The sequence below is a fragment of the Chaetodon trifascialis genome, chromosome 4 (assembly GCF_039877785.1).
Source record: "Chaetodon trifascialis isolate fChaTrf1 chromosome 4, fChaTrf1.hap1, whole genome shotgun sequence".
Lineage (NCBI taxonomy): Eukaryota > Metazoa > Chordata > Actinopteri > Chaetodontiformes > Chaetodontidae > Chaetodon > Chaetodon trifascialis.
This window is the reverse complement of record NC_092059.1, coordinates 6764482-6786458: the sequence shown is the minus strand read 5'-3', so window position 1 is coordinate 6786458 and position 21977 is coordinate 6764482. Positions and strand designations below refer to the sequence as shown.

General features: G+C 45.5%; 2 protein-coding genes across 7 annotated transcripts in view; both read left to right on the top strand.

Moving 5' to 3' along the window:
• ralgps2 (Ral GEF with PH domain and SH3 binding motif 2) overlaps positions 1–21977 on the top strand; it is a 188538-nt gene that overhangs the window by 70761 nt on the left and 95800 nt on the right. For 5 of the 6 annotated variants that reach the window (XM_070960350.1, XM_070960345.1, XM_070960349.1 and 2 more), the window contains one exon: positions 1–1195. This exon is cut by the window's left edge and continues 2674 nt beyond it. The exons of the other annotated variant lie outside the window; for it this stretch is intronic. The gene's annotated coding sequence lies outside the window, so the exon portion shown is untranslated. Of the gene's footprint in view, positions 1196–21977 lie in introns of those variants that run through there. 6 annotated transcript variants of the gene reach the window in all.
• Positions 2084–17245, top strand: fam20b (FAM20B glycosaminoglycan xylosylkinase). The gene is made up of 9 exons (XM_070961569.1): positions 2084–2291; positions 3453–3773; positions 6008–6255; positions 6342–6428; positions 6529–6638; positions 11169–11340; positions 14239–14430; positions 15948–16007; positions 16107–17245. Exons 2-9 carry the CDS (start codon positions 3645–3647, stop codon positions 16336–16338), a joined length of 1230 nt encoding a protein of 409 aa, XP_070817670.1. The 5' UTR covers positions 2084–2291; positions 3453–3644; the 3' UTR covers positions 16339–17245.

Genomic DNA, 21977 nt, shown 5'->3' with positions numbered 1-21977 from the left:
GTGACGAAATCCCAGAGCTGAGGCTCTACGGAGGCCGATCGTTGCTGGTGCTTGAATGTGATTGGTTGGCTGCGGACTAAGGGAGTCCGTGATTGAAATAAGTGAAGTGTGTGAGACGGAGTTTGGGGTTTAGAGACTGTTTAGCTGTGTACGTCTGCAGATGGTGGCTGCTTTATCTCCTCCCTTTCATATTCAGACGAGCTGAACCTGCTGTCATTTGTAATATGCTGTCTAATTGGTGCAGAGAAGCGAGAATTGATGCCGCCTCAGAAACACTCTAACCCAGTGACAGTCGCCATCCTTCATCACATTTCCTTTCTCTCTGTTTGATGGTAATTAAGAACGATGAAAGAAACCGATGTGGAGTTTTAAACCCAACCAGACTTCTGGTTCATTTGAGGTTCATTTGAATCATTTTGGGTTTAACAATCGTTCCCTCGAGAAAAACCCAGATCATGTCGAGCGCTTTCTGTGAGGTTTTTCCTCGCTGCAACCTGAGTTTACATGATTTTTTTTTTTATTACTATCATTTTTGTACAGCGTGTGGTCAAAATAACGGAAACACGTGTTTCGTTTGGGGATGTTTTGTGGTTTGAGTCAGCTCATTTCTTGGATTTCAAGGCTGATCGCTACTAACATAATGACCCCATCATCATCTGTTGTGGGATGAGTGGATGAAATGTCAAGTGCTCCTCACTTGAGATCATATTTGGCTATTAAAAAGAAACTTGATGCCATGCTTGGAAATTCCCCCTTCTGCTGTCAATGTTCATGTTGTTTCCTTTAATTTGACCACACTGTCTACAAATGCACAATTTGCCCTGTATTAACTGTGTTTGAGTGAACCTGCTCTCTGAATTCATTCTTTTGAACGGTCATGACAGCTGAGATGAAGGGCTCAGCCGTAGGAAGTGTCTTCAGTCGGCTTAAACAACGTGTTAATCCTCTGATTTGGTGGAGAAGTAGAATCGGCGTGAATGTGAGCCTCCCGTGCGCCGGACAGGCATCGTTCACCGTTCACCAAGAACGTCAGCAACAATGACCTTTGACCCTGATCCTTTACCTGGCTGCGCGTGTGTCTGTCTCTGTCTGCCTGTGTCATGACTGCGGCGAGCGCTGTGACCTCACCGCCGAGCGATGCGCTGCCTGGTGTGAAGACTGAGAACCAATAAACACTCTGCCCTTTTTTACTCCACACATCAGTCTCGTGTTCATTGTTCTGTTCTGTCAGATTGTGTGTGACTGTTTATCTGGGCCATGGCAGAAGGCTGTGCTCCAGTGAGTGTGTGTTGCATCACAGTTGTATTACATTGCTCAATATTATATAAATACAAACAATCAGTTCCAGCCTTTTTCAAGCTACTCTTTCAAGTCGTTGAAGCAGCAGGGATGATTGAGAGCTGCTGTAACTGTCGAGGAAACTCGCCCAAAGGGATGTCTCCTGCAGAGTCAGCTTAATTTCATCATTAAAACATTATCCAAAATGTATCCTCTTGAATCTGCCAACAAAATATCAAGCAACAGATTACATTAACTCCAGTTACTCTAATTGTGTTGGCTTATAGCGCAGATGTTGGAATTTTGGGGGGTTCTAGCATGAACAGCTATTGGGTAATTTGCAGTGAGGGACAAGTCACTAAAGGAAAACATTACATATGTAATTTACATTTTTTTGCCAGCCAGACAAAGTATATTCAGGACTTTGCTATATATAATATAATGTATCCATCAGGGTTTTTTTTTATTGAGTACAATTTTTAAGGTTTTTTTTTTTAACACAAAACTCTAGTAAAATGCTGGCTCACACTTAGGTGTGGCAAGATAATCTGTAACACGCTATGAAAGCAGGGAAAACAGCTGATTTGACTGATAGGAATTGCAGAAAAAACAATCAGGCCTCTGTTGGTAATTCAAATAAAACAATCAGTAAAAGAGTTTGTAAGAGGACCTTTGTTTTAAGGGTTCACAATCTTAAAAAGTCAAGAACTGCTGTCGCATTTAAAAACACCTGTCTCAACGCACAGCCATGAGCGCATAGTGCGCTACTGCCACCTGGTGGCTGCGCCGAGCACCTACAGGAGGAGGAAGTGTTTCGGAAGTGGACACGGCAGGCCGGAGAAGGAATCGAAGGAAAAGGGCGGAGGAGAGGGAGCCACTGGGGGAGCTTGAGAAAATGATAAACCATCGTGACTTAGCGGCAGGAGAGTTCATTACATGTAACGTCAATATCGCAGGACTTTACCGACACTTGGAAGCTACTTCGCGGACGGCGAACAGCTTGCGGCCATAAGGTAAGTCAGCTCGGTGGGAGCCAGTGAAAACAAGACGACGTAGCCTGACTGGAGCTAGCTGCTGCGTTAGCTAACCTACACGGCAAGGTGTGCAAGCGGTACACGGAGCAGCTATCTCTGTCTGATAGATGCGAGGATGTCGCTGCAGATGCGGTGACCCGAGCGAGCAAATAATGCAGGAATAACCCGCGTAGAAAGCATCGCAGTAGAGCCGTCATCGAGAGGTTTGGGGTGTTTTTTATGCGGTCGCTGCTGGCCAACCGTTTTCTCACTGGTGTTAAAAAAAAAAAAAGGCACCAACATCATGAAAGACCGCTTGTGTGGAGGAAACGTTTGCCTGCGTGGCCGGAGCTGTGTCGGCTGAGCTGTGTGAAAAGCAGCCGAGCTGTTATTTACAGCGTGTTAGCCTGCTAACGGCTAGCTTGTTATCGATGTGTCACAGGTTTGATAACGTTGCGTCGGTTGGCGCTAACGTGTATTAGCGACAGCAGTTAACCGCCAGTCAAACGTGGCAGTTGTGTTAATTTTACTGCCGTGATTTAACGCTCACAACACGCAGATCTGACACGTTAGGCCCCGTGTTTCGGCTGGTTTCCTGAATGTGTGTGCCTCCGGCAGACAGGTGAATTCAGCAGTGTAACTGGAGGAATATTACCGAGGTTTCTCTTACAAGGTTAGACCGTGCAAGAGGAGGCTGTGCTGGGTCCACCACTTCAGCTGACCCCCTCTGCACATCTGTCACCCGTCACTGGAGACGTGCGATTAAAAAGACAAGTTCATTCTTTTGTTCAGTCAAGTGAGGTCTGAATGCGGCCCCGCAGCTTGAGCACAGCCCAGCCTGCAGCAGCACATATCAGCCAAACCTGCTCGCCTTGCACACACCGAGTTTTGCGGCGTGTTGCACTTCTGGATGCACGCACATTAACAAAGAGCAGCCTGAGCCATCCTGATGTAGTTACATGATGCCGGACAGGCTTCGTCTGTGCTGCAGCACTGGGTCAGCGTCTGCCCGGAGGGGAAGGGAGCGAGAGGGGCAGCAAATCAATCCGTTTCTCTGCACGTTATTGACAGTACATTTTTCATCTCTCTCTCTCTTACCCTTCCTCTCCTATCTGTGCTCCTCCTCTTCCCTCCCTCTCATTTCGGTTTCTCTCCCTCCAGGTTTGCACAGATTGTAGCTCCAGGAGGAAGCCAGCGAAGCTCCTGTCCCTCAGTAGAGTCCGGCTGACAGGGCAGGCGAGTGGGCAGGTGACGGGGAGCTGCAGGGGCCATGCATCAGGGGTGAGGGGCAATAACCGCGGGGGACACACACAGCGTCGGGTGAGGAGGGGGTCGGGGCCGGTCGGTGTGGAGATGAAGCTCAAACAGCGCATGGTGGTGCTGTGTGCCGTGCTCCTCCTGCTCGGCCTGGCCAAGATCTTCCTGCTGGATGGAGGCGAGGGCTCCGCAGCCAGCCGACGGGACCTCAGGGCGTTTCGCAAGGTCGGGCTGCTGGTTGATTATCTTCACCCTCAGCTTTGTTAAAGAATATATACAGGTTCCTCCAAAAGTATGGAAACAGCAAAGTCTGAAGACATGTGGATTTGAGATCAAAAGATGAAACAGGAGATCAGAATGTCAGAGTTTATTCTCTGGTATTTATACATGCATGTTGTGTCGTACAGTTTCAGAACATGATATAGCACCAAGGCACTTATCACCTTTATCAGTCTATCAGTCTGGACCTTGGAACAACCAGCGCAATGCATCTGAGGATCTGAGGGAGTGGGAAGCAACCTGGAGCAATAAAAGATCTGTTAATGTTAAATAACTCAGGGCGAGGCCTCTCTGGGCTTTGTAAGTAATGAAGAGTGGGTTGGAATCAATCCTGAACGCAAAAGGTAGCCAGTGTGAGGAAGCCAGCATAATTGAAATGTGATTATGTTTCCTAGCCAGAGTCAAAATCCTGGCAGCAGAGTTTCAGTCGAGCTGGAGGCAGGAGAAGAGTTTTCTACTGATGCCAGAGAGCAAAGGAATTAAAGTAAACTGAAAGTAAATGATGCTTTTGCCTCGTTTGGCTGTTTGCGTGAGGTGAAATGCATTCCCAGTCAGATTTAAGTCAGGAGATGGACTTGACCCATCGAAAACCTTCCACTTTTTCCTCCTGATGAACTCCTTGGCAGTATGTTTTGGGCGCTTACCGAAGAGTTTTAATGCGTTTCTTTGCACGTTGGCAGACATGTTGTTTCGGTAGACCTCTGAATTCATTCTTCATTCATCAATAAAGACGAGTGAGCCGGTTTCAGGAGCGTCCACACAACCTTAAGCCACAACATTACCGCCACACCACTTCCCGGATGAGCTTGTGTGCTTTGAATCATGTGCAGATTTCCATTGCTGTCATAAAGGTTTATCTTGGTCTCATCTGGCCATAAAACTTTGTGGGCCAGCTTTTACGACTCATCTCGGCGTTTCTTTGCAAATTCTAATCTGGCCTTCCGATTGTTGCTGCCAATGAGAGGTTTTCATGTTGTGGTGTCGCCTCTGTAATTCTGCTCTCGAAGTCTTCTGCTCGTGTCCGACTGGGATGCGTTCATGCTGCCTTCTGGAGGTTTTCTTTCTTTTTCTTTTTTTTTAGAAACCTCCAGAAGGCAGCGCTCAGCTGTTTCTTCACAGCTCTTACAGTGTTTCTGTCATCAACTGTTGTTTTCCTTTGCTCAGAGTTTCCAAATTGTTGTTTTTATTATTCCCAATTTTCGTGCAGATGCTCTAATTGAATTCTTTTGTTTCCAAGCTCCTCGCCTGTCTCTCACAGACATGTCTGGACATGTTGTTGTTGTTGTTGTTGTTGTACTCAGCTGAAAAAACCAAGGCTAAAACCAAGAGCACACACTCAGGGCTTTTTTTATGTTTTCATAAAAAAAGCCCCATAAAAATATTTGAGGCAACAGGAAGCACCTGAGCGAGAACAAAAAAAAACAGCCATGCATTTCAGGAACATGTTCAGTCATGTCGGGTGGTCCAGTCGATGATCACCAGGGGGCGACAGGAGCAGGACAGGGTGGGGGGGTAGTTACACCACAGCTCACCAGTGAAGCCTGCATGGACGACTTAGCCTTAGAGGCAAAGAAAAATGTAGCATCCTGTATTTTTACCCAGATGCCAGAGGTGACCCTAAGGATATTGCTGTATGAAAGATGCCGACCACGTTTAGCATCATTATCTTTACTATCACAACCAAAATCACATCCATACTGTTAACTGCTGCTATGGAGCGCTGAGCCAAGGTGGCTGGAGATGCTGGGCGTCAGATCTATGGAAAAGAGGCCGCAGACTGGTTTGTAATTAAGCTTTTAAAATCCACTCGTGCTGATTAGAGGGGCTCAGCGGGCGGACAGGTTATTTTTATAACCTCTTAGATCTGATAGTTAGTTAGCCTAAACAGCAGCGTAGAAAAAGGCTATTTTAGTTTGCTCACCTAAGAATGGGGCGGGTGAAACAAAAGGTGTTTTAAAGCTGTTAAACTTATGTGCATATACAGTAAATACCAGGAAACGACATTCTGACCTCTTGGAAACAACAGTTCTGTCATTGGGGAGTTTAATGAAGGAGGATGCACAAAACTTTAATTGGCTATAGCTAGTCACACACTCGCGGTGCTTATGGAGCATATGGCACACACACATATATATATCCGTATAATTACACACAGCGCTATTATCGCCCACCTCTAACAGATGGAAGCGGGCCTCTCTCTGTCCCGGGGAGCTCGTCTTACCCACACCCTCCAGTCTCCGTGGGAGATAGCGAGCCAGTGGGTGGGCCCGAGAGAGGTGTACCCCGAGGAGACCCCGGAGCTGGCCGCTGTGCTCACCTCCCTCAGCTCTGCCAGGATAGAGCGGGCAGACGTGGGCTATAAGGGCACGCAGCTGAAGGCCCTGCTGGTGCTCGACGGTGGGCAGAAAGTGGTCTTCAAACCGAAGAGGTCAGATTTCTAAAGAATACGGTTACACGCTTAATGCTTAAGAGAGATTCATCTTTCTCACGCTTGGCCTCTCCACCCTTCCTCAGATATAACCGAGACTACGTGGTCGAAGGCGAGCCGTACGCAGGCTATGACAGACACAACGCAGAGGTGGCTGCTTTTCACCTGGACAGGTGGGCCAGCGTCATAATTGGAGTGTCTGCCGTTCATCCGCTCTGATCTGTTCATGCAGCTGAGGCACTGTGTCGTAATGTTGCGGTGTTCTCTGTGCAGGATCCTGGGGTTCAGGAGAGCACCTCTGGTGGTGGGAAGATACGTCAACCTGCGGACAGAGATCAAACCTGTGGCCACAGACCAGCTGCTGAGCACCTTCCTCACGCAGGGTCAGTATCTGTCCACACCTTCGTCTTCTCTCGCAGTTTACAGTCAGAGCTGAGTCCCAGAGTGCAAGCGTGGTGCTATTGTATGAATGATTTCCCTTTCTTCTGACTCATCTGTCCACTTTCTCTCTAATTCTGATCTCTGTTTTCACTCTCTCAGTCTCACTCACATTTCCTGTTTTATTTTTCCCCTGAGCATTCTAGACCAGGATACGCCTGCAAAGTCCTGTTGGGTGAGGGTGTGGCACCATCAGGTTGATGACACTGTAATCATGCTTGCGCCTTTGGCAAACAGAAGCTTTTGTGATGAGATGTTATGGGTTGAATTATGGGGAATGTAGGATTCAGTTTTTAAGACCTTGACCCGTACTAGAAACTGAAATTCAGGCCTCTGCTGGTTTGATTCTGACTCTTCTTCTCCCTCATCTGTGTCATGTGAGTAACTGTACAGTAGTGCAGGACTAAATCACTGGAGTGTCCCTTTCAGACTGTGTCAGAGATCGATTCAGTTCTCTCTTCATTTTTGAGGTGTCAAGTGTTGTCAATCTCTCAAAAGCTCAGACAGTATGACAAAGCAGATTTATCTACAATGTGGGTTTTTTCTCTTCTGTTTGCACTGTTGTAACCTTCCCTCAAATATCTGGCCGTATTTGGCCTCTGTGGGTAATATTACAAATGAGCCGGAGCAGTGCTGCAGTGTTGCTGTTGGATTTTTATGCGATGATCGACCTTCGTGTCGTTTGTCATTTGTATAACATCGTCGGACTCATGATGAAGTTAAAAATAATATCAAAATCAACGCAGCAGAGCCAGAAATGTCATCTTTGTTCTTGTCAAAACCCGGGTCCTGCATTACCCACAATGCACCACCGACAGGTCAGTGGGAGATTTCTCAAGCAGAGATGAGGAGTGGGCTTCTCTGTGGCTCCTCACCTCCAGATGTTTTTCATTTTCGCAAGTCGAGTCTTCACCACCAGCCGACGGTGACTCGAGTGACATCCCTGGAGGACATGTGTCAGACCGCGCGCCGCTCCCTCTGGAGCCACAAACGCCTCACCACATTTACAGCCGCTTTACCTGAAACCTGTGAACACACTTTGATGTGTAAAACGGGCGGAGCTCCTCTTTAGTGCGGCGATCCATGGCTCCCTGCCTGTGCGACAAACGGCAAAGATTGTTAAATATCAAAGAACTGCAACGATTACGCTATAAATCGATAAGATAAGATGTTATTGATGCCCCCAGGGGAAGTGCAGGTGTTCAGCAGCACAAGGATGGAAATACGTACAGATAAATGCAGGAAGATACCAATGTATGAAATAAGAATAGAATGAAAACAGAATCTATAAAAGAGAAATTAAACTCAAACTCAGTCACGGACAGTTTTTTTATTAGAACTGTTTTGCTGCTCGATTCGTCATTTAGGGAACATTTGATGGTTCCACCTTCTTCAGAGTGAAGATCTGCTGCTTTTCCTCGTCTGACATGATAGTAAACGTGATATTTTAAGGTTTTGGACTGTTGAAAGGACAAAACAAGGCGTTTGATGATGTCACCTTGTCCTCGTAGGAAGTTGTGGTGGACTTTTTTTTTTTCTATTTTTCCGATGCTTTAGCAAAAAAAAAAAAAATGTATTTTTTATTTCGGAACATTGTTGTTGGTAGGAAGTGAAAATCCGTATTCGCTGACATGGTGCCATGAGAACAAATCTGTTATGCTCTGTAGTAAATGGATTTGGAGTCGGCAGCTCGGCAGGTGTGACCTGACAACCCGGATCTCTGTGGTCTTTTCTGTGTTTCAGCACAGGTCAATCAGCACTTCTGTGAATGCCTCATTAGCCAGCTGGCTAACTGTCAGCGCTCAGTAGATGAATGCAGAGAGCCTTTTTACACGCTTTAAATTCATCACAATCTGACGTGATCTGATTAACCTTGTGGTAATAAAAAAACCAAAAACATCTCAGATGTCATCTTTTCAGCCGCTGTTAAAGGTGAACGCCGCCGCTCGTCCTCGCTGCCTCTCTTCTTCTGCTGTTGACCCACGTTGTCACAACTGTGTGGCATTTTCTCCTCGTTATGTTCCAGAGTTTTTTCAGCATTTTGTGTCTGATTCACCAGCTGCTCAGGCCATTCATGCCTTTTGTGTGCTGTAAGTAGCCTTATGTTTAAAGCTTTCACTTACCGCCAAACCGTGTTTGACATTATATGACTCATCTCTGCAAGTGTCTGCAGTTGTGGTTTACAGCCGGTTGATCGAATAACACCCACTGTCACAGTGTGATAGGCATTTGCACAGATGTGTCATTTTGTTCTCAACAGAAATATCAAAAACAGAAAAACTTCAAATGGGCTGTGTGACAGAATGCAAAAGACCCCTTTTTTAGATGCATGTATTCATGTGTAAAGTTTTGGTTTTCTAAATATCTGAGATTTGTATTGTCACCACAATAAAGCCACTTCTGTTTTTACTGCTCACAGCATTTAAGTGTGAATTTCCAAAATTCAAAAGGAACATCTTTCCCAGAAGCTTTGTCAAGAGTCTGTCAACAGTTCTTGCTGCGCAGTGGTCAACCACTGAGCTGCACGAAGAAATCGTTATGATATATATACCCAAACGCACGGCAGACTACACCCTCAGAAATGATCATCTTGACTCAGCACCGTAGACTTTGACTTAGACTTAGTTGATCCCAATTTGGAGAATTCTTTTGCTGCAGCAGCAGGTTGAACACACACATAAATGTCCAATATATACAATAAAGAAGAATAAGGATGAGAATAAAACGTCGTAAAAAATAAGTATAGAAACATAGAGTAATAGCAATTGTTAAAAAATCTAACTAAATATATGAACATAGAATAACAGAAATTGTCCTGTGAGAGTCTCTGTAACATCTGAACATTTGAAGTTTAATAAGAGTGATATTTATCTCAGGTCTGTTGGCTCACTTTGTTGCAGGGCTCTGCTTGTACCGCCGTTTGTTGGTCCAAGTCTGATGTGAGTCGCGAACTTTCTTTGTACTGTATGTGCTGAAAAATGAACGTGCAAGATGTGTTAGTTGTAGCAAGGCGTGAAATAACTGGACTTTTAAATAGAGCCTTAGTCATGTAGTTTATTTGATGTGGAGGACAGAAGATAATTAACATTTTCTAGAAACTTAAGTTTTCTATCAGCTGGATTTTAGGTGCGCAGTGAGGGCAGTTCACGTGAAAATGTGCTGAATTTGAGACGTGCTGTAAATTAACTCTCAGGATCCTTCTACACTTCGGGGACTGCCAACGATCATCTTATCAATTAAAAGGTCTGGTTATGAATTTGCAATGTGTCGGGAATTTAACCTAACTCTGGTTTCTGTGAGTTAAACGTGAAGTTGTGAAATGTCATCGCATGGTTTGAGAGTAAGCTGTTTTGTGGTGGACCGTGGAGGACGGGCCCGAGGAAGAGCTGCTCTGTCGGCTGCCTGTACGACAGCGGCTGCGTCTGCATGTAGCGCAGTGGACAGGCTGTTGATGAGGAGCTTACAGGTGGACGGTGATATTTTTGTCTCTGAATCACTGTGCAACACTTCCTTTTTTTTCCTTCCTGAACTCCCCTTTGCTTTTTTAATCATCTGCTTGTGCACGCTCGTGTGTAGTGTTTTTATGCCTCTGTGACATTATGTTTTCAGGTTGTCATCCGTCCATCCGTCCTTGGGGAAATTCCTTCAGATTTACCACAAACGTCCACCTGGACTCAGTGGATGAAGTGATTCAGTTGGTCGTGGTCAAAGGTCAATGTGGCCTCACCACACGTGTTAGGACATAACCCAAGAATTCATACAGTAATTATGACAAGATTTGACACAAACGTCTCAGGATAAACTGCTAAAGTGATGAGATTTTGTATCCAACAGGGCAAAGCTCTGTGAAAACACTCGTCCAACACCTTAACTCGGGAACAGAAGAACAAATTGGGACCATGTTTGACATTTGGTCAGATGCTGAATTGGTGACACTAATCCTTGACCCTGTGCTGATGTGTAGATCTTCTGTGCTGAAGATGTGTGTGAAGCCTCCACGTTTCACAGTTCGTAGCTTCTTTGCAGCAGCATTCGTATCTGGAGCGTTGCAGTCCACCACGAGCTGATTGCTGCTGCTGATATTGAGTTTCAGGTGATTGTCGTTGCACCGTGTGATGAAGCTCAGCCTGTCTTCTGTTTAAACAGTCTCAGTGAAGACAGCATGTGTCTCTCTAGAGATTATTGACTGGAATCAACCACAGGGAGGTAATTGTAGCTTTCCTTCTGTGTAAAGACAAAATCTGGATGTCCACGCGAGGCAGACATATCGATGCCAGTGATCAATGTATCCTGCATGTGTCTCTAACTCTCTGTTCACACTTTCTTAACTCTTCTTAACACTCTTTTCGCTTTGGTTTGCTGCACTGAACAGCAGACTGCTTCGTATCGTACCTCCTCACCTGTTTGCATCCCTGTCAGGACGACACGGTGAAGTGGATTTATTCTCATGGGCACCTTTTTCTGTCTCTCTGCAGGTAATAATACATGTTTCTACGGAAAGTGTTATTACTGTCGGGAGAGCGAGCCAGCGTGTGCTGAGGGAGAGATAATGGAGGGGTCTTTAACGCTTTGGCTGCCTGACGTCTGGCCATTGCAGAAACACCGACACCCCTGGGGGCGCACCTACAGAGAGGGGAAACTGGCCAGGTGGGTGTTGAGTTTGACTCCGGAAAGGATCTTTGCAGTTATTTCATCAGTGTTTAAAGTCAGGGAAAATCCCATGACTTGAGTGATAGTCGCTAATGTTTGTCAGAAGGAAATGGAAATGTTGCCGTGCTGAGGCTGAGCGTCAGCTCTTCCATAGCGATGGCATTTCGGGTCAGTGGTGGTGGTAAAGACACTGGCCTGCACTTTCTGTAATGACACTCCTACTCCTTCATTCTGAGAAACATTTCTAGGGGTGGGAGGGTGACTGAAGGAGGGCTACATGACTCAGGGTAGAGCATGATATCAGTTATCTTATTATTTGGTGCCTGAGTAATGGGCGGGTGGTTTCTGTTTTATCAGGGACTGAATACCTGAAGGTGAAAATGAAAATATCACTGAACTTAAAGCATTGAGAGGTTTTACTTCACAGGGTTTGAGGTCGTCTCTTTGCAGTTTAGGCAGATTAGATGCTCGTACGAGACGACTAGCATAATGTGACGTGATAGCAGAGCGGTGTCACTCCCTGGTATTATTTAGATTATTTATTGTCAGCAGTTTTTGTCAGTTCTTTTAAGTTGGAGCAAATCCATCAGTTTGATCATTTTATGTGTTAATTTAATAGGTTAAAAAAAGAAGAAGTTATTTTACATGTCTGTAACTCCTTAATGATTTTGAAGATGTTTCCTGCAAATTATTTTTTTTAATCATTGGGGGAAGTGTTCAATTATTGATTCTGTGTGTTCATTTCTAGTTTAACTGAGGGTCTTTTAATCAGCGCACACCCGATCAGCTGATCATGTGTGTCTACAGGCGAGCAACATATATGAAGAATGAAGAATTTCCAAGCAAATTATTATTTTCTTTCAAGTACATTCCTATTTTCTATTTTCATCGATTGTACTAAATTATATTGTTCTTTTCCAGAAACTTTGTGGAAATTACTTAATTACAGGCATATACGAAAAACCAATTACGTTTACGTGTCATTAAAGAGCTGCCTTAAGCTTAAAGAGCAGCAGCCTGTTGTTAGTTCAAACTTAGCTGAATTTCAACCTGAATTATTACTGAGTTATAATTTCTCCATTACTAAGATAAAAGAAAATCACAGTTTCACTCACTAGTGGTAAAACAGCATTTTTCATGCCATGCATCATCAGCACAGTAATCCAGACGTGTACTTGTTTTTCACGGTGTCCCTTCTTACGTGCTGCTCTGCTCAAAGGCAGCGGAAGATGTCGGAGCAACAATCTGGATTGCTTATATTCAGTATTTGGACCAAGTCACACTCTGACGACGCTGCCAGGCGTCTTCGTGCTTGCTTTCGGCTCACTCGTTCTCTCAGTGGAGTCTCATGTGTCCTCTGATCCATCAAACGCAGCCCCCATAATTCAGCAGGCTGCAACTTTGCTCTCACATCCCCGCTGAAGGTTTGTGCAGCGCTCTGCATGATCTGCACCTCTGACAAAAAGGAAAATCCTTTTCCACACAGGACGTGCACGTTCAGCCGTATGAAATGGAGAACGTCGCACAGAGCTCACAGTTGTTCCTCTTTCAGCTTGTTTTTGCTCTTTCGCAAGCGGACTCCTCATCTTCATTAGCTTGTTGCTTGTCGAACTGCTTCTGCTTTTCTATTGCTCAAGTTCGGGGGCACAGTGTGTACATATATCTTTTGTCTCCGGTATAATAAGCTAATACTTTCTTTCTACAATCAAGTAGAACCAGTCAAATTGTGAATGATGGCTTGAGATGAATTTTGTGCCAAGAGCTGCTTTAAAGATCTAGTATGTTAGATTTAGGCAGAACATGTCTTCATTAGTGCCTGGAAATAAGAATTGTTGTCTTTTCATTAGCTTAGAACGAGCTCTTTATATCGACAGAGAGTCACAAAGTCTGCCATGTTTCTACAGCAGCCCAGAAAAGACAAACCAACACTGACTCTAAATAGCACCATTTTTTAGTGGACACTGCAGGGAAGGGGTGAGACGAGGGGTATCAGTTGGTTGCGATCGGCAACCTCAGCACATGCCACTTCACGCTACACTCTGGAGCTTCAGTGGAGATCCGGCGGGATCATCAACACATTACACTGACACCAGCAGAGACTTTGCTTTGATCATGAAAGTTCACAGTCTCTCAGCGGTCATTAAATATGAAACAAAAGCTGACTTTACAGAAAGTCTGAAGAGTGAATGTGGACAGAATTTCACTTCAAATCAGCTTCACTTTCTTCCCGCTGAGGACGGTGCAGCTGCTGAGATAAAGCCGAATGTGTGCGCGCAGACCAGCTCGGCTCGGCTCGGCTGTGATGATGCTCCCCGCTGAGCGCTCCTCGCGTCATCAGGCATTCCTCTCACAGAAGCTCAGCTCCATTTCAAAGTGCAGAAATTTAAGATTATGTAAGATCACAAAACTATGCAAGACAGGGTTGCCCCTTCCTATTGCTGTAAAACTAGCCAAAAACAGCGTCCAAGGCACGCTCAGAGCAGAAAGCTGCTCTTCAGCCTCGTAGAGTTCATGCATGGCTTTGGTCTCTCTTGAAATGTGACACTGAGTGCTGCTGAGTTACAGACGTTCAGACACACTTTATTTAGTCCTGATTTTTTCATTTATTTATTTATTTGTTTATTTTTGGATGCCTAGCAGCTGGAAAACACAATTGGACCACTGCACGGTCCAATAAAAAGTGATTACTGTACCACAGAAAAGGAATATCTCTTTTTAAAAGAGCTGCTGCTCATGAAAAAACAGAAACCACATTTTGAGTGTTTTTGTGAGGGCCAGTGGTTTAGAGCTGTGTGTGTGTGTGTGTGTGTGTGCGTGCATGCATGACAGACCATTTGTTGTAAACACGGTAGATTCAGGTGATGATTTCAGTGGAATTGTGTGTCAATCCTCCAGGTGGGAATACGATGAGAGTTACTGCGAGGCGGTGAAGAAAATGCCACCGTACGACGCGGGGCCGAGGCTGCTGGACGTCATCGACACTGCCATATTTGATTATCTCATCGGGAACGCAGATCGGCATCACTACGAGAGTTTCCAGGATGACGGCGGCGCCAGCATGCTCATTCTGCTCGACAACGCCAAGAGGTGAGCGATGATGAGAGGGATTTTAACAATCAGCATCACCTTCTTCATCAAAAACACGAAGATGAGTCATTTAGAAATGAAAAAAAGGACCCTTAAACACACCCTCTGAGGTATAACGTTAAACCACATCCATACAGGAGGAGGATTGCTTCATTTTCAGATTTAGTCGGTTTAACAAGAAATACAAATAAATGTAAAGTCTGATGTGTGAGTTTTGCCATCAACGTGAATCTGCAGCACTGACTCACTGGAAACTTCTTTATCAGTTTATCAGTTCACAGGTTTTGGCGCATTAACTTAACCAGGGTTGGAATAAACGGTCCAACAGGTCAAATGTCAGCTGTGACAAAACACTTTTCTGACCATTATTCAGCAGCGTAACTCAGGAACAGAAGCACGCATTGGTCCTGCTGATATTGACAGTGATGAGCTCTCTGTTATTCTCTGGATTCATTTAAGTGTAGTGAGAACTTCCATTTCACCAAAAAACCCACCTCATCCCTTTTATTAAATTCCTTCAAAGTCCTCCCTACAAATATTAGATGAGTGTGGACAGACGGGCAGAGCCTTACGGCCGTGAGGGGATTATTCGAGTTTTTTCATTTTCACTTTTTTCCAGCATGCCTTGTTTTCAGGAACTCACTCACTGCCACTGAAACTACTTTACATCTGACTCACGGTGTTCAGCCACTTCCATGAAGCGAGGACATCGAGCCGTTCATCTTCTTTGTTTTCGGTGATCGAAACAAACAGTGGAAACTTCTCTGTCTCACTTGTTAACATTTTTGAAGAATTATTGTCAGTCAGCAGAATGGCGGAAGGCGGAAAGGCGGAGTGAGGCAATCGAAACAGCTTTTACCGGCCACAGTCGAGACACTGATGATATCATTTTCACATACTGCACTGGGATGCAAACAGGTATATTCCAAACAGAGGATGCAGAGTGTGCTTTAGAGCAAAGTAAACCAGGAGCATTCAGTCCAACTCAGACAAATTGTGATGATTGTGAGGGATGGGGCCGTGGGTGCAGATGAGGAACAGCTGGTGCAGATTTAAAAATGCCACGTGTGGCACACTTTTAAGCACAATACAGAACACAACACAGCCAAGTGTGCATAATGCGGTGGAGAGGAAACGGCACTTTGTTCCATGACGTGTAACACACAGCCGTGGATGCAGTTTAAAGCACATCACTGAAAAACATTGCATCGCACAGAGAAGCTGCTGTTGGTTTGAGGTGCTCAAAGAGGAACACACTCCTGTGCTTCACTTCACTTTGCTCTGTGTGTGTGTTTGTTTGTGTGTGTGTGTGTGTGTGTGTGTGTGTGTGTGTGTTCGTCCGTCCGTCGCCTTGCCTTTGAAAGTGTGTGTGCAGTTCTCGACAGTGGCCAGTGAGGCGTGTGTGTGTGTGATGCGCTTTGATGGCTTCTCTTAACCGCAGCGCAGACAGGCTTCAGTCGCCTCACTCTGATTTTTAATCGTAATCATGTGTTGTTTGTTTCCTGTTCTGTGCGCAGCTTCGGGAACGCAGCTCTGGACGAGAGAAGCATCCTCGCGCCCCTCTATCAGTGCTGCATGTGAGTCCTGCAGAAATGGTCACGTCTCAGCTCTCCATGATCAATTTTCCATTACTCGATCGTTTACGATATCGTCTCTTCTTTTCCTTCCTCTGCCAGGATTCGCGTGTCCACGTGGAACAGGTTAAACCTGCTGAGAAGCGGAGCTCTGAGTTCAGCCATGCGCCAGGCGCTGGCGTTCGACCCCATCCACCCGGTGCTGGCCGAGCCGCACCTGGCCGCCCTGGACAGGCGTCTGTCTGGGGTCATAGCAACGGTCAAGCAGTGTATGGAGTCCCAAGGCCCCGACAACACTCTAATAGAGGACCGAATGAACCTCCCACATCCCTAGAAACCAGGGACCGGAGAAAACAGAGGAACAGGAACTGCCAGGACTTAACTTCCTGAGCCTGGAGAGGAGGAAGTGGACGAGCCCTGGTGTTAAAGAAAGAGATGCAGACTGAGTAACGGGATCGACAGGGTGGAGCAAAGACGGTGTATCTCTCCCCCCTTGTGAGTGTATCATCTTAAACTATATAAACTTCTCAGGACTGTTGTACACTAGAGGACAGTGTCTGCGGTAAGAACTCCTCCATCTGCTCCTGCTGTTTGAGTCGACACTCCCGCCTTGTGCCAAGTCCAGCCTTTCCTTAGGAGCCAGCTAAGGAGGAAGGATGGTGCTCAGAAGGGCGTAGACACTCAGAGGAGGAGGAAGGGAAGGTGAAAATGAGCCATCGACGCCTCAGTGAGAAACATTTCAGGCTGTTTGGAGCTTACGGTCCAAGACACTGAAAGGCAGGTCCCCGCTGAGATGACAGGACGTTAAATCACTTCAGATCTGATAATGTTTTTTCTTTTTTCTTTCTCCAACTGAAACTGAACCGGAAGGAAAAGAGAGCCAACTCGGCCCTGCGCCGTCACCGTGTACATATTTAATGAAGTAGTGACATAGAATTATGAAAGAGTACACATTTGTGGATTATAATATTAAATAAAGTAAAGGGTGCGTGCTTGCGTGCGTGTGAGCGTGGGTGCGTGGATGGAAGAGCGCCATATCGTGCCGTAACATAAGAAAGCTACTGACATGACAGACTTGAAGCGAGGGGACGCAGAGGTCAGGTGTGTGGGTTCATCTTCAGCATTAAAGTATGATCTATTTAATTGTGGTTCTCTGTCAGTCATCTTTTCCCCCCGAGCTCACCACTGAAAAAGCACAAAGTCTGTTTTGGAATGTGTGTTCATGCTGTCGCTGCTACTATAAAAAAAGAAAAAGAAACGGGTTTGATGTGGTGCAGCGTTCATGTTGGAAGGGACTTTCACTTTGGTCTTACTTTTACTTGCTCAGATATTTTTCATGTTAGTCAGACTGAATCCGAGATGCGTTTACAGGTCATATGTGGAATGCTCTGGTTGCAGTTACCGTTCAGTTTATAATAAGCACTTTTAATCATCTCATCGTCTCACTTCCTGTAAAATTTTGTTTTCATTTTTCCAAATTTGAATCACTTCTCACCCGCTAAATTTAGCTCCGATCCGAGGCAGCGGCCACTCTTCTTCAGCCGCGCATCAGTCAGACGGGCGATTACAAATGGCACCTCCCGTCCCTGTGGGACTTCAGTTGCCTCCATGACCCGAGATTGTCTCAAAACAAACTGCATTTCAGCGTTTGTCTCACTGATCTCTGCCCTCAGATTAAGAGGTCTGTTTCATTTATGTTATCTGGAGTTTTAAACAGATAACTGCTGAAACACAGCACCAATGTAGTTTTCTCATCAAAACAAAATAAAGTCTTTTGGGTGGGGGGGGCACACGCAGGCATTGATGAGGTGAGGAGGTGTTTTCAGTCGTAGTTTGCACACCTGTGGGTAAGTCAGGGACATCCAGCTGTCCTGAGGTCTGATCCTCCGAGCAGCTGTCTGTAACTGAACTGCACACAGGTAACGTCATATCAATATCAACCCTAACCCTGATTTTCAACTTTTAACCTTAAACATGTCTGCAACTGCCTCCACATCATGTTCACACACTAAGGGTGTAGCAGTGTTTAAAAGGATGTGTGTGGGCTGCTGCTGATTAACCTGATTGCACTTTTATTCCACAAACTCAAACTTTCCTCATCCTCTTGCTCTTCGTCGATGTCTGCCTGTCAGCTGAACTTGAAAATGCCCGGCTCGTCCAAAAGTCTCCCGTCCGCTGACTCTGACCTGTTCCTTGAATTGAATATCTGCGGCCTGTGAACAGATCTAAGTGTCGTTGCACTGCTGCTGCTGATGGATTTCCCCATTTGAGCGTGTGCTTCTGTTACAGATCATCTTTCACCACAAGAGCTTATCCTTATCACTTGACCTTTGACAACTTTACAAACACCTTGATTGTTAACCGTGTTCCTGGTGGCATCGTGGCTACAAGCTGTTAACTCTTATTCTCCAGTTTTGTTGTTTTTGCGACACCCACAGAGGGGAAACTTAACTCTGAAACCATGTGGAACATCCCCCTTTCCCACAGTCAGATGTTTACCCTCAGCTGCCTGCTCTGTCTTGCTGTCACATCCAGCCTCTCTGTGTTTTGTGTGCAACAAGCCAGATGATGTAGGACACCTGTTTCGTTTGGGCTAAGCAGGTGTTTTACTCAGGACATGTACCAAAACATTGAAACTTTGGTGGAAACCACAGATTTTAACACGTCAAGGCATGTCTGGGTGTATCAGAGGAAGTACTGAAGGTGCTTCTAGATGCAAGGAGCACGCTGAGTTTCTTCATATTGTGCTGGCACTCAGAGATGCTAATTAGCAGCAGCGGTTATCATGCAATACAGCATTCAGCCTTTATCATTTTTCCCTCTTTTTGATCGCAGAGTACTACACTGTTTTTGAACAAAGTTGTAAAAGTACACTAAAACAGGCACTTGTAAGTCCCTCACTCGTACTGCAGACACTAGATGTCCCTGTAGGATAATATCTATATGTTACAGACGCTATCTGGGATAATCAAAGTACCACAAAGCCTCATAAAGTCATTCATCACTGAGCGTGACACACCGTACAAGTCCCGGCATCAAACACAGGAGTGTCAAATCCGGTGTGTGATGTCGTGATGACTGTTGACTCTCAACAAGCACCACAAATGCTCAAATGTGTGGCAGCGACACCGCTCCTGTGCTTCTGTCAGGTTTTACAGTGATACAGATCAGCGGAAACTTTGCGGAAAACTCTCCTTTGACTTGGCTCGACACCTCACTGAGAGTGTCTTGCAACATTTGGATTTGAAAGGGGGAACTACACAGATGAGACAAGCCAAACTGTAGTGCAAGGCATGTTCAGTGTACGGCAGTCAGTTTATGGTAATCTGTCTCCTGCTGCCGGCTGCTGGTTAGCTTAGTGTGAAAAGTTGAATGAGGGGAAAACCGCCAGCCTGGCTCTAAAGCTCAAAAATGACACACTGCTTTTACCTGTGGGGTTGTGACAGAATACTTGTGAACACATGCACTGATTTCCTTGATTAAACAAGATTTTAATTTGCTGATTTCAGAGGTGTTTCCAGGTGGCCCCTGTTCCCTTTGAGCATAGGAGACTAGCAGTTTCCAGTCTTAATGCTAAGCTAACACCATGCCGGCTGTAGCTTCATATTGAGCATACAGACCTGAGAACATGAAGAAGCGTTTATTTTCCAAAATGTTAAACCATTCTTTAAATTAATAATATCTATAATAGCAAAAGGACTTTGGGCTGTGGGTGGTAATGAGGGGCCCTGACCAGGATGCTCCAGCACTGATGTTATTTATTTTATTTTATTTTATTTTATTTTATTTTATTTTATTTTTGTATGCTTTTGGATTCATCACCACACAGCAAGGTGCCCTGTCTTATGAATGTCATTGCCCTTTACGTATTTATGTACGCAGCTGTTAATTTAACCTAAAGTAATTAATAGTTTCCCAGCTGTGTGATTAATAAAGGATTATTTTACATAACATGAACAACATGAAACTTAATGCTGAAGTGGTGAACGCGCCTCGCTCGTTGTCACAGGACCATTTTTTGTCTTTCCTAGAAACAGGCTGTGGCCCCGCTTCCCCGGCGGCTTCACATCTGTCGCCCCGTGTGAATCTTATGGGAACATCACCGTGATTGAAGCGTACATCATGTGGGAGGTTTCACTCAGTTTGTGTACCAGCATCAGCGAGGCGCGCTGCGCCGGAGTCGCACAGTCAGCCAATCAGCTCCCGGTGCGCTGGTTTCACTCCCGCTTCTTCCGCAGGCTGTTTGTGTGTTTGCGCGTGCATGTCCGTAACCCTATGTATGTGTGTGTCGAACGGGCACGCTGCAACCGCCCCCCTCAATCCCACCCACCCACGCGCTCACATACAAAATAAAGAGTAGATCACGAGCAGTTTCCTTCCAGTCACTCCCCTCCTTTCGGCTCGCGTTTAAAGGCTCGCTGAGCTCCCGCAGGGCGCGCAGAGCACCGTTGGAGCGCAAGAGGATGGATGCTGACGGAGGTCGCGTGGTCCACCGGGAGAGGCGCGCGAGGAAGCTGGCGGTGGTCGTCGCCCTGCAGAACCTGCTGGTGGCCGCGTGCCTGCTGGTCACGATGTACGTGTACTGGACCGTTTACCGGGACGGACCGGTGAGTACGGCGCGAGGGGAGCTGATGGGGAGCGATGTGTGAGCACACGCGCTGGGTGTTTCTAACAAACTGCCGCTTCTTACATCCGTTTATTCAGCACGCTGCCGGGATATGATGAGAGTTTAAAAAGGGCTGGAAACGACGTTAAAGTTCACAGACGACACTGAAACGCATCACTGCTGATTCATTTTATTTCATTGTAATTTGAACTTAAATTAGAAATGGGCTGTTCCCTAAATCATCCTTCAGTGGTTGTCCAAGAAGAGCTTAGTGACCATAACTAGGCACGGAAAATCTGGTGAAGTTATTATTATTATTTTTAGTAGTAGTAGTAGTAGTAGTAGTATTTGTATTATTGTTATTTTATCTGCTCTTGCTTTAGATACAGATGTTCACAGATACATCCAGACCAGTCTTTATCTTATTTTATCAAGTGTCCTAAAGTCATTGCTTTTCATCATCTATGAGGATGCTGGAAATCAGACCGCCCTGCTTGTATTTCCTCAGATGAACTTTATCACTTCTTTTTGGGTACACTGTTCAGAAACTTCCCCCTCGGTGCATCTTTGTTTCATTCATTCTGTGTGTGAGGAAACGTCTGACAGGAGCCAGGAGGCTGCAGACAAATGACCTTTTCAAAATGAAACGCCTCCTTGTTTTGGTAAAATTCAAAATATCCAGCCAATGGCAGGCCTGGGAAGTTATACTGTACTTTCTTCTTGTGCCAGTTCTTTACTGGATGCAGCTCTTCTCTCGCCGAGGCAGAGTTTAGTCTTTCTTGCTATTTCAAATCTTACAGATTCACTTTGAGTTGTGCATCACCAGAGTTTCAGAGAGGTCATATTCAAACAGCTGCAGGATGCCGCAGTGGGCGTTTCACATGAGGAGCTTCAGAGGAGCTGCTTTTACTTGTGGTTTTCAGTCAATATTAAATCCAGAGACATTTTTTAAATCCATTAAAATTTGCTCGAGTGTGGTGGAGCAGAGCTACAGAAATGACACGATTCACATTTACATGGGGCTGCTGCACTCGGCCCAGGCTGATGGCAGAGTGTGTGTGTGCTGTAAAGGCCTCTATGAGTGCCGTCCATTTAGCATTTAAGTCAGCCGTCACTTTCTCCAGATATCCTATGACCTGGATGACTGATTATCTGCAAACATAATGAACACTGATGATCATTTTAATGACTAAGATTTGTTCTACATTGAGGCTCTGGTGTTTATCACCTCGATGCTACTCTCACTACAGTTCTTAATCAAACATGAAAGCAAGATTTTCTCTAGTTTCTGTCAGCCTGCCTGTTTTCACACCACTGTATCAAACAAACACACGCCCTTCGCTTCCCAGAGTTAAACATCAAGGATC